This window comes from Haliotis rufescens, unplaced genomic scaffold, assembly GCF_023055435.1.
Source record: "Haliotis rufescens isolate VD_foot unplaced genomic scaffold, xgHalRufe1.0.p SCAF_12, whole genome shotgun sequence".
In the NCBI taxonomy this organism is placed as follows: Eukaryota; Metazoa; Mollusca; class Gastropoda; order Lepetellida; family Haliotidae; genus Haliotis; species Haliotis rufescens.
Genome location: NW_025963802.1, coordinates 38,411,953 through 38,426,022, shown reverse-complemented (window position 1 = coordinate 38,426,022; position 14,070 = coordinate 38,411,953). Strand labels below are relative to the sequence as shown.

The 14,070-nt window shown below is 43.0% G+C and overlaps 1 protein-coding gene across 12 annotated transcripts in view; it reads right to left on the bottom strand.

The window, feature by feature from the left end:
• The window catches only part of LOC124136555 (golgin subfamily A member 4-like), a 187,315-nt gene that overhangs the window by 90,941 nt on the left and 82,304 nt on the right, over positions 1-14,070 (bottom strand). For 8 of the 12 annotated variants that reach the window (XM_048393602.1, XM_048393612.1, XM_048393603.1 and 5 more), the window contains 6 exons: positions 12,621-12,692; positions 11,333-11,449; positions 10,696-10,821; positions 6,669-6,752; positions 5,426-5,494; positions 4,396-4,512 (listed from right to left, as the gene is read on the bottom strand). In XM_048393602.1, the coding sequence (XP_048249559.1) occupies positions 4,396-4,512; positions 5,426-5,494; positions 6,669-6,752; positions 10,696-10,821; positions 11,333-11,449; positions 12,621-12,692 (585 nt within the window). Of the gene's footprint in view, positions 1-4,395; positions 4,513-5,425; positions 5,495-6,668; positions 6,753-10,081; positions 10,103-10,149; positions 10,197-10,695; positions 10,822-11,332; positions 11,450-12,620; positions 12,693-12,976; positions 12,991-13,040; positions 13,056-14,070 lie in introns of those variants that run through there. The other 4 variants (XM_048393610.1, XM_048393609.1, XM_048393611.1 and 1 more) reach the window with 4 other exon arrangements.

The window sequence follows — 14,070 nt, the reverse complement described above, 5'->3', positions numbered from 1 at the left end:
TATATTCCAATAATCAGGGCCCCATTCCACGCAAAAATCTTAACACTTCAGCATAGACTTACGACAATCGTAGCGCTAAGATCACTTTGTTTAACAGCCTTGATTATATACAGCCTGGCTATATCAATTTTCTTTCTGTCAAACAGTTACTATTTTTGGTATATTTATATCGTAACATAACCTTAAACTATCCTTCATACATATCAGAAGCTCAAAAGCATTTTTATATTTTATACTGCTATTGTTTTAAAACCTTTTTGACAGAAGCCATGGGTAGGTTACATAAATACATAGCCCATGCTTTCAACATGAATGTCTAAACAAAAACCATATGTACAATGTGGACACCATAAAGTGTGTGTATAGAATACACACAGAACAACCCCTTCTGTTACCAGGCAACGACGCCGGCACCAAACATGTCACCTATTACCCCAGTGCATTGTTCTTCCGAGGTACGTCTGACTAAATATGGAACCAGAGGTTCTTGTAATGTGTACAAACTGTTGACATTAGAAATGTAGTCATGTTTAGATTTTCAGATTAAAAACTACAACTTTAAACAGATTTAGTTGGAAACAAGAATATTACCTCTTGAATTACGTGATAACCTAATTCACTAAATGTCAAATGTAATACATTGTTACACATTCCATATCAACATCGCCAGTACAATGGAGATCTATACGTTGAATCACTAAACATAAAGATGTCATTATAAAAGCATGTATGTTAAAGATAACGCACAAATCACTGGGCACTTGTTACCAATAGTCAGTCAGTGATATTGGCGAGTATCCTATTTGTAACACATGTCAAGTTACGTTGCATCATCTGACTTAAAGTATCAAAGTAAATGCTACTTCAATTTTGTATTGAGGAGAGTATGTCATAAACTGTCATTTCCTTACAGATAATCTACAGTTGAAACAATAGTGATGTCATAGCTGTATTTTAAATTCAAAATAATTATTTTCCTTTTCATGACATTATAGTAATGATAATTGAGAATATTTTCAGTAATATGGCAATAATTGCTGAAATTAATTCTACATGAACCCAGAAAATATTTGAACATACAAAAGTAAGTGATGTTATGGAATAATTTTGAAATAAATTCTACATGAACATGAAAATATTTGGGAGATTTCACCAAACCTGGTCTTTACAATCTCCACTAAGAAGTCAATATCATCATAGAATCTACACACTAACAACTACTTACCAACAACTAACAGCTTGTACCACACTAGCAATGGGACAGACATGGTTGCATATGGACAACCCGGAAAGAAGGCTCTATATACAGTAAGAACAGCACCACCCTACATTAAAATATCAGAACAGGCACAGGTATGTACGACAGAAATAAATCGTGGCTAAAGAGATGAAATTCTTGGATGATATCACCCACCTTGATCGCTTCCTCCATCAGGAGTCCATGGTCAGCGAAAACAGAATCCCTTCCACCAGCGAACATACATCAACTCACGAGGACCCGACAGAAGACTAATGACCAATATACAGGCATATCACTCTGCTCCTTATTCCCTGGGGTCATTCTGATTAGTATTGGAATCATCCATGCAGAACTACGGAGAATCTATCATATAGACAAATGACACTACAAGGCAGATCACCACAGGCCATTAACCTAGTAGTTGGAGCAGCATTTGTGTGGAGGTGCAATGACGAGTGTGTTCCACAAAGAAGTACCTTGAGGGCAAGGAAGGATTATCAATGGAGATAAGTATTGAACTGGTCATTGGAAGATAAAGAGGTCCTACGTAAAGGCTGCCATTGAGGTCAACGTAATGGGATTGTTGGTGCACATCAGGTCATTGGAGCAGGGTACACAGGTCAAACTGACTTCCTTCCCTCACTTTCTGATGTAATGCCCAAGACCCAAGAGGCAGTTGTTCTGCCAAGACTCAGAGCTACAGATAAGCTGTGTATTTGCGTAAAATACCCCAAAAATAAAGTCAAACCCAATTACTTTCAATTAACTTGTGTACAGAAACGCATACATCAAATGAAAAACTCCAATGTATAAAAACAGCATGCGCAAATACCCAATGAAGCTTTTTCAGCATGCGTACAACGGAGCTAATTTCCGAAACACAATTATGAGCTAATTTACTTTCCGGATCAAGCCTATATTTAGAACCGTTCTATACATCTAAAACATTCTCTTTTTTTAAAATCTCAAAATGTTTCCTCACTTTGGGAAAAAAACAAATAGTGTGATGAATAGATAACAGAAACAATATCAGTTACCCAATGAAAAATGTAATAACCCAAAAAACTAGAAACTTTTGAGTAAAAACTCAATTGCTCAAAAAGTTATCTGGAGCTCTTGGAATTGTTTTATATTTTGGGTGGTGGTTGGTTGGGTGTGGTTTAATGCTAATTTATATTCAAGCCATATCGCTGTAGGGGACACCAAGAGTCTCTGGCATTGTACCCATAAGCAAACAATGTATGTCGAAAGGCGACTAACAGGATTGGGTGGGCAGGCTTGCTGATTTGGTCGATGCATGTCATCATATCCCAATTGCAAAGATCGATACTCATGATGCCAATCACTGGAATGTTTTTTCCGGATTCAATTACTTACAGACTCGCATCACAAATCTGGGATACTGCTGACTTCGACGCTGTTTAAGGATAAAGAGTGAACCTGAGCCACTAGTAGGCCATTTGCACTCAATAATTCTGAATGAAGAGTTACCCCCCTTGCTCTCCAAGAAATTCTATTAAACCTATCTCCATCATCCTCACATGTCTATCAGTCTATAATCTCTCCAAGATGTAGACTTAATTCAGTCTATAATCTCTCCAAGATGTAGACTTAATTCAGTCTATAATCTCTCCAAGATGTAGACAAAGTTGACATAACTGGGAATAGTTTGTACCAATACTCAGGTTGGCACAAGGCATTCACAATATACTGTAAAACGTGAAATTAATGCGTCTCCAAAAGAATGCGACTGCTGGCCCCTAGCAAAAAATGCGACTCAATATGAATGCGACACCCCCCTCCTCTCAAGCATCAGTGGATTTATATCTAAACAAAATGTCCTCAGTCAGGTTTACAGGAGAATCCTCACCTTAATCCAACCTTACATTAATCCAATCACACACCAAATAGCACCGCTTATTAGCGCTGAGTAGAGTACTTCAGCTAAAACAATATGTGCGCGCTGACTCGTGTCGGCCTTTGATGCAGTCGCAAAGAGCAAAGACACCGTGTTGGGTGGCATCTGTCTGGACTTGCAGGTGTGATCAGTGACGACATGAGTGAGTAGAACGCTTGTCTTGACCCAAGCAGTGACAATTCACAGGATGTAATTAGTGTTTGAATGACATTGTTTATAAACATTGATGTGGAATACATAGTTGTTTGTTTTCAGCGTATGTCTAAGTTGGTATTTCTGCAATCCAAAATGTCTTATTGTTGATATAAATGCAATGTTTAATAATGCGAGCAAAGACCACTCGCATTTTTCACATTTAATTCACGCTCGCGTTAATATCAAGATTTACAGTAGTTGTCTTGCATTGATGACAAGAATACATTAACGCTGTCACAACACTCCCTATGTTGTACCGTATGTATTGCATGTTGTTTGGATTCACCTTAAACAATGGCTTGAAGAGGTCTATGATTTCAGAAACACACTGAGTTGTCTCCCTTCATTCTCCCAGAATGATCTTTTGTTTTTTGTTTAACGTCGCACTCAGCAATATTCTAGCAAAATGACAGTGGCTTGTAATAATCCTCTTTGGACCACACACTCCAGTGATTATTATGAGCATCGATCCAGAATACGATCACCCAAGTCAGCGAGCTGACCACATGATCCACTTAGTCGCCTGTTACGACCAGCAGAGGTGGGTGGGACCTATATTCTTACCCAGAATCCCTATGGGTATCTCCGAGCATGAACAAGCATTATACGCTCGGAATAACCTCTTTCCTGGCTGATCTTATAGTATTATTTCATAGCAAATCAACATTGGACAAGCATCATTTACTGAGCGTAAATGGAGAAGTTCTTTTCACTGTCGACATCAGGATATGCATTAAGTTAGTGACAGGGCTACAAATATTGCGCAAGTTTTTGTTGTGAATTGTTGAAAATGTTGGTATGGTGGTCGTGTCAAAAAGTATCTGTAGATGTAGTGAAATTGCTCCTTAGTACTATTTGTCTCTTGGGGAATTATTCCCATAGAACAGTTTTTACTAAGAAACTCTTTCCAGGACACATTTACACTGGCGATATTTGTTCTGGATGGAACTAATTCTATGAGGAAGCGATCATTGTTGACATCAGCAGGATACAATGAGACTCAGCACCGATGAACATATAAAATCCAACATGGTGGACCTACCTTTGGCTGTGCACACTCCTCCAGCTCAAGGATGCGGAACTCCAGGTCCTCGATCTGCTCCGTCTTCTCGGACAGGTCTTGCTGGAGGTTGGTAGTCTCACTCTCAAACACCTGTACCTGCAACGTGCAAAGAACAGTCTTCAATATTTGTTGCAATTACGAAGGAGAGAGTGAGTGAGTTGGGTTTAACGCAGCTTTTAACAGTATTCCAGGTATATCATGGCGTGTCAGCTTAATGTGCGAGGAAAGCCTGAGGTGATGCAGGTCTCAGAAGTTTACCACTTTGGTGAAACCCACGAGCTGACAAACCTAGAAACATAATCGGGGCGAACCGGGATTCGAACCCACAATCATAGGTTTCTGGCGTGCCCAAGGGATGCAATTCTGCACAGCGAATCGCGGCGCCATAGACTAGGCCACCCATGCCCCCCAATTACGAGGGAATAAATGTAAAAAGTGGTTAGCACACTATGTAAATCTGCACAGTGGACTGATACAAAGTATGCAAACTGGTTTCTATATTACCGCCATAAACACACAAAACAGCAGATTTACCGTGTGATCACTGCTTCTTACGTCTTATACCTGCATTTATACAAAAAAATATTGAAGTCAGTTCTTATGAATAAGTCAACTATCAACTATCAGTGATATCTGTCAGCGCAAATAATACGACTCAAGGTTCGTCTTCTCTGTTAATAGCCAATCAGGATAAAGTAGTTATTGAAACAAAACTGAGATAAAAATTGCTTGGTTAGCCAATCAAATGCCATGGAATTACTTGCAATTTATTTATACATAACCAGTCAGTTTCTTGAACAAAGTGATGCTTTACATTTCAAATGAAAATAAGCATTACAAGACCCACACGTGAACCATCACTCTTCATTGAAAACCTAGGTTCATCACCGAACTAACTTTTCAAATTCAAGTCAGGTTCTTTTTCTGAAAACACCCATCTCACCAAATTTAATAAAAGGAAACTCATATTTATTTCATAATTAAAAAAGTATTTGGAGAAAATCTTTACCTGTTGTCGAAGTTCTTCATTAGACGTGAAGAACTTTTCTTTCTCTCGGACCCATTCACAAGCTTCACCCTGAATCAGTGGATGAGTGACAAAATTAGCAGCATGCGAGGAAGAAGCTATCAGATCTCCCTCTGTTTCTAGTTAATATAGAACTAAAATGTTCAACTATCGACTGCACAAATCCCCAAGACTTGTCAAAACACATACGACTACACCAAAATCAGTGAGAGATACAATCATATATGTTGTTTGCATCAGCATCCCAGCATCCCCTCAGGTGGAGATACAATGATATGTGTCGTCTGCTGCTATATCATCGGGGGCCATACAAGCTGGGAGAAGCCCTGAAGGATTTATTGACTGACTGAACAGGAAATTGATTTCCTCAAATGTAGTATTAAACCGCAGACCCCAATTACAAGTGAGACCTTGTATTTTCATCAACTGTGCCTGTTCATCTCAAGTTGTTAGTTACAAACAGTCATGGCTAAAATGGTTTGGAAGCCTTCCCTAGATGGGTTGACCTTTTTTCTGAAGATTTTCATGATTGTTGGATATTTGCCAAGCAATTACTTTGTCTCTTCATAAAAAGATAAATAAATTTCTGATAGAGCAGGTAAAAAAACTTTCACAATTGACAAAAAACTCACTGTCCTTCCACAAATCACCCCAAATGTTTATTCAACCCTCCCAATGTGATTGTCCTGCTTTTAAAACTTCTCCATAGGGCTGCAAAGTTTCCGAACTTGTTAACTCCCAATAAAATCAAACATATATTGAAATCATTTTCAACTCACTCACTCACTGACACATTCACCTGCCCTTAGTCCTGCAGAAGTATCTCCAGGTCCTCTATCAAACTCACACATCCACTCACTCACTCATCAACCAACACAGACACTCACTCACTCACTCATTCACCAACACAGACACTCACTCACTAACAGACACTCACTCACTCACTCATTCACCAACACAGACACTCACTCACTCACCAACACAGACACTCACTCACTCACTCATTCACCAACAGACACTCACTCACTCACTCACCAACACAGACACTCACTCACTCATTCACCAGCAGACACTCACTCACTCATTCACCAACAGACACTCACTCACTCATTCACCAGCAGACACTCACTCACTCATTCACCAACAGACTCACTCACTCATTCACCAACAGACACTCACTCACTCATTCACCAGCAGACACTCACTCACTCCCTGACACACTCACCTGTCCTGTCTCCTGCAGTAATTTCTCCAGCTCCTCTATCCGACACTGACTCTTGAACAGATCCATCTCCAGCTGGCTCCTCATCTACAGAAACAACAACAACAGTCAGTCCTCAATATACATGTACTCCATACATCTTCATGTTATAAATGAAAACTAACTGGCATTAGCCTTATAAGGTGGCCATGAACCAGATGTCCCTGAACCAGATGACCATGAACCAGAGGTCCATGAACCAGATCTCCATGAACCAGATGTCCATGAACCAGATGACCATGAACCAGATGTCCATGAACCAGAGGGCCATGAACCAGATGTCCATGAACCAGAGGTCCATGAACCAGATCTCCATGAACCAGAGGTCCATGAACCAGATGTCCATGAACCAGAGGTCCATGAACCAGATGACCATGAACCAGAGGTCCATGAACCAGATCTCCATGAACCAGAGGTCCATGAACCAGATGACCATGAACCAGAGGTCCATGAACCAGATCTCCATGAACCAGAGGTCCATGAACCAGATGTCCATGAACCAGATGTCCATGAACCATATCCGAGTTAAGTTATCATAAAGGCAAGGGTTGCCCAATGGTTAGATGCCGAAACTTTCTATTCAGAGTCGCTTTCCTCAACAAACGGCCTATTTCTATCCTGGTTTGAAGCCCACGAATGATAATGATACACGATCTGTAAACTCCCTATCCTTGTTCATGGGTTTTTCCAGAGGTCGGAGGTCCATGTTCATTTACTGCATCTTCACTGAACTGTCCCTTCACACACAGAGTTGACATGGGGAAACACTGATGACACAGTCTGACTTCCAGTGATTGACATCATGAGCATCGATCCACGCAATTGGGATACGATGACATGCATCAACCAAGTCAGCGAGCCTGAGCACCCGATCCCGCTAGTCGCCTCCTACAACAAGCATAGTCGCCTTTTACGGCAAGCATGGGTTGCTGAAGATCTAATATCTATATTCCAAAAGTAAACAAGAAATGACACATATTTCACAAGACATGTTTTCAAAATAAGCACTTTCAGATTATTATTAGAAAACACATTTTCACACATTTACAAGACACCAAATAAAATTAAAGTAAATTAAATCCGTATCTACAAACCGTGATCAACCCCAAGCGTAGAGACTCCAAGTGCCCCCCGGATACATCACACACTAAGATATACATGGTATGGTCTCTATCTGTGAGCTACAAGAACTGTTTGTATATCTACAGCATCATTCCCAATCTAGCTGCAACTCTCCAAGACACCATCACATACTGTGTAAACCTGTTCTCATGCTACAGTGTTTATATACTGATCGTACAGGAGATGATGCTAAACCTGGGTGTGGATGTAGTCGGTATTGACAAACATGCTGGGAGTGAACACTGATATCCACAAACAGAACTATATGTCGCGTGTATTGATGTTGTTATGTGTATTTATGTCCTCACGTGCAATGTCTCACGTGCCTTCTTAATGTTATAGAACTATTCATACAAAGAAACCCTGCCTTGACGTATTCTGGAGACATGATGTAAAAAACAAAATGACCCACCATGAGGTAAGGGACCATCTGGATGAAAAATCACATTTTGAGTTTTCATTATATTTCAAAACTACAGTTTCTTCGGAACACAAAAATAAAATTCACAAGCTCCAATTCATGTTTATTACAGTGAGTGAGTATGGTTTTACGCCGCTTTTAGCAATATTCCAGCAATATAACGGCGGGGGACACCAGAAATGGGCTACACACATTGCACCTATGTCGGGAATCGAACCCGGGTCTTCGGCGTGACGAGTGAACGCTTTAACCACTAGGCTACCCGACCGCCCCTGTTTATTACAAAGATACATGACATTAAACATTTTGACTCATTTATCGACGTATAACTGTTTAAGCAATAATTGCAGTTTTGAGACATAATGTCTGATGGGTTAAAAGTAGACACATATGCTGAAACGTTTTGAAATAATGTTTTTATTACATTACAAACTAATGAGAGAAAAGTTAGATATTATTGTACAACCTGCACACATAGTGATCTTCACTGGAGTATGTTGACGTCAAATGTCTTATGACGTCATAGTACAATTGTATCCTAGCAACCATAAGGTCCCTTTTCTCCAGGAGGGTCACAAATATCCTTTGATCATATTAGATATTGATGTGTGATTAACTGCTTAGTGTACCTGACATGTGTTCAGAGTGAGTGAGTGAGTCTGCCAATATCATGGTGGGGACACCAAAATCAGCTTCACACATTGCATTGATGTAGGGAATCGAAAGCTGTCTTCTACATATCGATCAAACACCTTAACCACTAGGCTATTCCAACCCCACTTATGTCTGTGTTTAATTCTGTGAGTCAAACAAATGTTATGGAAACTGACAATGAGTTCAATAACACCATCCAGTAGTCCTGAGTCGGGTAACTAAACCTCTTATATCACCTACCCAGTGATACTAGCCAGTGATACTAGGCCTGTTGTCTGGAGCAGTAGAATAGGGTTCAAATCCTTACCTAAACATACTGTCATTGAAGATGGCTAATGATATTGATGTTTTCTACCAGTATATGTCAGAGTCCTATGCAGCCTGTGTAATATCTTCTCGGTTATTTATGTCACCCTAGCCCTAGTCATGTACTGTTTCAGTGCTGTTACTTCCATGCAGACAAAATCAATATATGGCCAGTGTACTGTATTTCCCAGATGTGACCGACACACGTCATCTGCAGCAATCAGAACAAAATGATAAACACCCAGCTAAAGACTTAATAATAGCCATAAGAGACACTTGACTTAGGCTAAACTTACCACCACACCTAGGATTAGCCACTGCAGATATGGAAGAGTTATCTCCCTTACTTCATTTCTCATCACAGTCTGTTTCAGTTTTGTAAGAAAGTTTGCCATCAATATTCAACCAATGTGCACTGATAAAATTACTGCTACAAATCTGTATAATGTCTGCTTATAACCATCTGGCTGTTACCATCCAGTCTTGGGGACGTTAAAATAGTTTCAAATCAAGTTTGTATAACACAAATTGGAAGTGCCAATGCTTTTATCTTCAGGATTTCGGTTCAGGATTTTTCTTGTTTTAAGATAACATTTATAATATATAATCTATTTCATACAAGAGTATTTTGTTTCGTTTAACTGCGTTCAAATTTCTAATAGCTTATACCAATTTACACTATTTGTAAAAGCATAAAACAAAATCTTTCTGTAAATGTTTTCTGAGCTGTATCCCCTCCCTTCATTGATGGTTGCTGTCTTGATTATATCTATTCCTAATGTAGATTTTGTTTTCAAAACTTTACTGGTACTTTAGTGTCCAAGAGTGGGGCTTGCATCGATCCGACTCTGCAGCAAGGTGGTGGTGGACTTACCTTGGCCTCCCTCTGTGGGTCCAGCAGTCTGTCAGTCTGACTCTGCAGCAAGGTGGTGGTGGACTTACCTTGGCCTCCCTCTGTGGGTCCAGCAGACCGTCAGTCTGACTCTGCAGCAAGGTGGTGGAGGACTTACCTTGGCCTCCCTCTGTGGGTCCAGCAGTCTGTCAGTCTGACTCTGCAGCAAGGTGGTGGTGGACTTACCTTGGCCTCCCTCTGTGGGTCCAGCAGACCGTCAGTCTGACTCTGCAGCAAGGTGGTGGAGGACTTACCTTGGCCTCCCTCTGTGGGTCAAGCAGTCAGTCAGTCTGACTCTGCAGCAAGGTGGTGGAGGACTTACCTTGGCCTCCCTCTGTGGGTCCAGCAGACCGTCAGTCTGACTCTGCAGCAAGGTGGTGGAGGACTTACCTTGGCCTCCCTCTGTGGGTCCAGCAGTCTGTCAGTCTGACTCTGCAGCAAGGTGGTGTGGTGGACTTACCTTGGCCTCCCTCTGTGGGTCCAGCAGTCTGTCAGTCTGACTCTGCAGCAAGGTGGTGGAGGACTTACCTTGGCCTCCCTCTGTGGGTCAAGCAGTCTGTCAGTCTGACTCTGCAGCAAGGTGGTGGAGGACTTACCTTGGCCTCCCTCTGCGGGTCCAGCAGACCGTCAGTCTGACTCTGCAGCAAGGCATGGGACTTCTGCAGCTGTTGGTGTTCACGCATCAATCTCTGGTAGTTCTTCTCGACCTCCTCCCGGGTCAGCTACAAAGTTAAAACACTTCTTCTAAAACCACTTTTCAGAAATCACTTCTGAAGGACAACCAGTTTTATTTCAATATACATGATTGTACGTCACATTATCTCAGCACTGGGAATGGTGGTCTCAGGCACTGAAAAAATTGTGCGTGGAGTTACTTCCCCTAGTCATTCCAGGATCCACTGTTACGGGTTCAGATTCACCCTGATTACGATCCTTGGTCTGTCAGCACAACACCCATGGTCACAATTTGGTAAATGTCTGAGACCTTGTCACTTCCTTACAAGATGTTGCAATATGAACTCCAATACTGTTCAAAGCAGTGTTATCCAAAGGTCACCGCCCTTGGCATTTAACATTTTCATGTTTTGGCCTTGACAAATGAAAAGCACTCTGTACTTTGTTGCAGCGCAATATGAATTTCAATCTTAAGCAATAAATACAAGCAATTTTATATTTTCAAGACTGTATGTTTCATGTGAGTTTTTACAATATGGAAACCTGAGAATGCTGTACCTCATCCCAAAGGTCATCATCTGATATCGTCAAGGAAACAGATGACAGAGAGTTTTCCGAGTTTTCTGATCTGCTGTCTTCATCATATCCATAGAAGGTCTCCTTTACTCCCGTACACTGGCAGGGTAGAAGAGGTAGATGTAACCACGACAACACTGCAATACATTTAGGTTGTGTATCCACCATCGGAGTCATCATGTTATGAAAAATATATCACCATGCCCTCTCCTGCCATGACTGCAATTCCACACCTGGTGCACCCTTACCCCAACACTGCCACACCCTGTTGTAACTCTACCTCAAAAAGCCACAACCCACGATAGCCAATACCCAAGTCACCACCCACCTCCACCACCACCAACCCCCTCCCCTGGCACCACCCCTTTCCTCACCCCAACTCCCGTCCATTGTGAACCCCCACCCCTCCCCCTCCCAACCAGCACCAACTCCCTCCCCTGGCACCACCCTATTCTCTCCCCGTAACCACCCCTTCCTTTCCCACAACCCCCTCCCTCCTCCCCCCACATGCACCAACTCCCTCCCCTAGCACCACCCTATTCCCTCCCCCTAACCACCCCGCCCTTTCCCACAACCCCCTCCCTCCTCCCCCAACATGCACCAACTCCCTCCCCTGGCACCACCCTATTCTCTCCCCGTAACCACCCCTTCCTTTCCCACAACCCCCTCCCTCCTCCCCCCACATGCACCAGCTCCCTCCCCTGGCACCACCCTATTCCCTCCTCGTAACCACCCCTTCCTTTCCCACAACCCCCTCCCTCCTCCCCCCACATGCACCAGCTCCCTTCCCTGGCACCACCCTATTCCCTCCCCGTAACCACCCCTTCCTTTCCCACAACCCCCTCCCTCCTCCCCCCACATGCACCAGCTCCCTCCCCTGGCACCACCCTATTCCCTCCCCGTAACCACCCCTTCCTTTCCCACAACCCCCTCCCTCCTCCCCCCACATGCACCAGCTCCCTCCCCTGGCACCACCCTATTCCCTCCCCGTAACCACCCCTTCCTTTCCCACAACCCCCTCCCTCCTCCCCCCACATGCACCAGCTCCCTCCCCTGGCACCACCCTATTCCCTCCCCGTAACCACCCCTTCCTTTCCCACAACCCCCTCCCTCCTCCCCCCACATGCACCAGCTCCCTCCCCTGGCACCACCCAATTCCCTCCCTGGCACCAACCTTTCCCCACTGTCTCCCTTATCACATCCCCAACCCCATCAGCACCAACCCCCTACCCTTGTCATATCCCTCCCCTCCCTCCAACATACACACTACCTTCTCCTGCGATCTCATTAACCTTCTTCTTTTCTTTCTGTGTTGTATTAATTCTATTCTTCTGTCCTTTTCCTGAAACAAATGAAACAATGCTAAGTGCCACACTTCTCACTCACCAGTACACACTTCTTTATCATGATGTTCTAAACCCTCAACATGATACAAACATATCTTTTTATTATAATATAACTGGCGATCTGTCTGCACCATGATTGTACTTAAGATTTAGTGACTTCATCCATTTGGCTGCTTCTTCCTGAGGAAATTATTTATTTTTCTGTTCCAGTGCCCCCTTCTCGCTACATATGAGTCCTATGTACTTACTGAACAGGGCCGTTTGAGCCCTATGTACTTACTGAGCAGGCCTGTTTGAGTCCTATGTACTTACTGAGCAGGGCTGTTTGGGTGCTATGTACTTACTGAGCAGGCCTGTTTGAGCCCTATGTACTTACTGAGCAGGCCTGTTTGAGTCCTATGTACTTACTGAGTAGGCCTGTTTGAGTCCTATGTACTCACTGAGCAGGCCTGTTTGAGTCCTATGTACTTACTGAGCAGGCCTGTTTGAGCCCTATGTACTTACTGAGCAGGCCTGTTTGAGTCCTATGTACTTACTGAGCAGGCCTGTTTCGGTGCTATGTACTCACTGAGCAGGCCTGTTTGAGTCCTATGTACTTACTGAGCAGGCCTGTTTGAGTCCTATGTACTTACTGAGCAGGCCTGTTTGAGTCCTATGTACTTACTGAGCAGGCCTGTTTGAGTCCTATGCACTTACTGAGCAGGCCTTTTTGAGCCCTATGTACTTACTGAGCAGGCCTGTTTGAGTCCTATGTACTCACTGAGCAGGCCTGTTTGAGCCCTATGTACTTACTGAGCAGGCCTGTTTGGGTGCTATGTACTTACTGAGTAGGCCTGTTTGAGCCCTATGTACTTACTGAGCAGGCCTGTTTGAGCCCTATGTACTTACTGAGCAGGCCTGTTTGAGCCCTTTGTACTTACTGAGCAGGCCTGTTTGAGTCCTATGTACTTACTGAGCAGGCCTGTTTGAGTCCTATGTACTTACTGAGCAGGCCTGTTTGGGTGCTATGTACTCACTGAGCAGGCCTGTTTGAGTCCTATGTACTTACTGAGCAGGCCTGTTTGAGTCCTATGTACTTACTGAACAGGCCTGTTTGAGTCCTATGTACTTACTGAGCAGGCCTGTTTGAGTCCTATGTACTTACTGAGCAGGCCTGTTTGAGTCCTATGTACTTACTGAGCAGGCCTGTTTGAGCCCTATGTACTTACTGAGCAGGCCTGTTTGAGTCCTATGTACTCACTGAGCAGGCCTGTTTGAGCCCTATGTACTTACTGAGCAGGCCTGTTTGGGTGCTATGTACTTACTGAGCAGGCCTGTTTGAGCCCTATGTATTTACTGAGCAGGCCTGTTTGAGCCCTATGTACTTACTGAGCA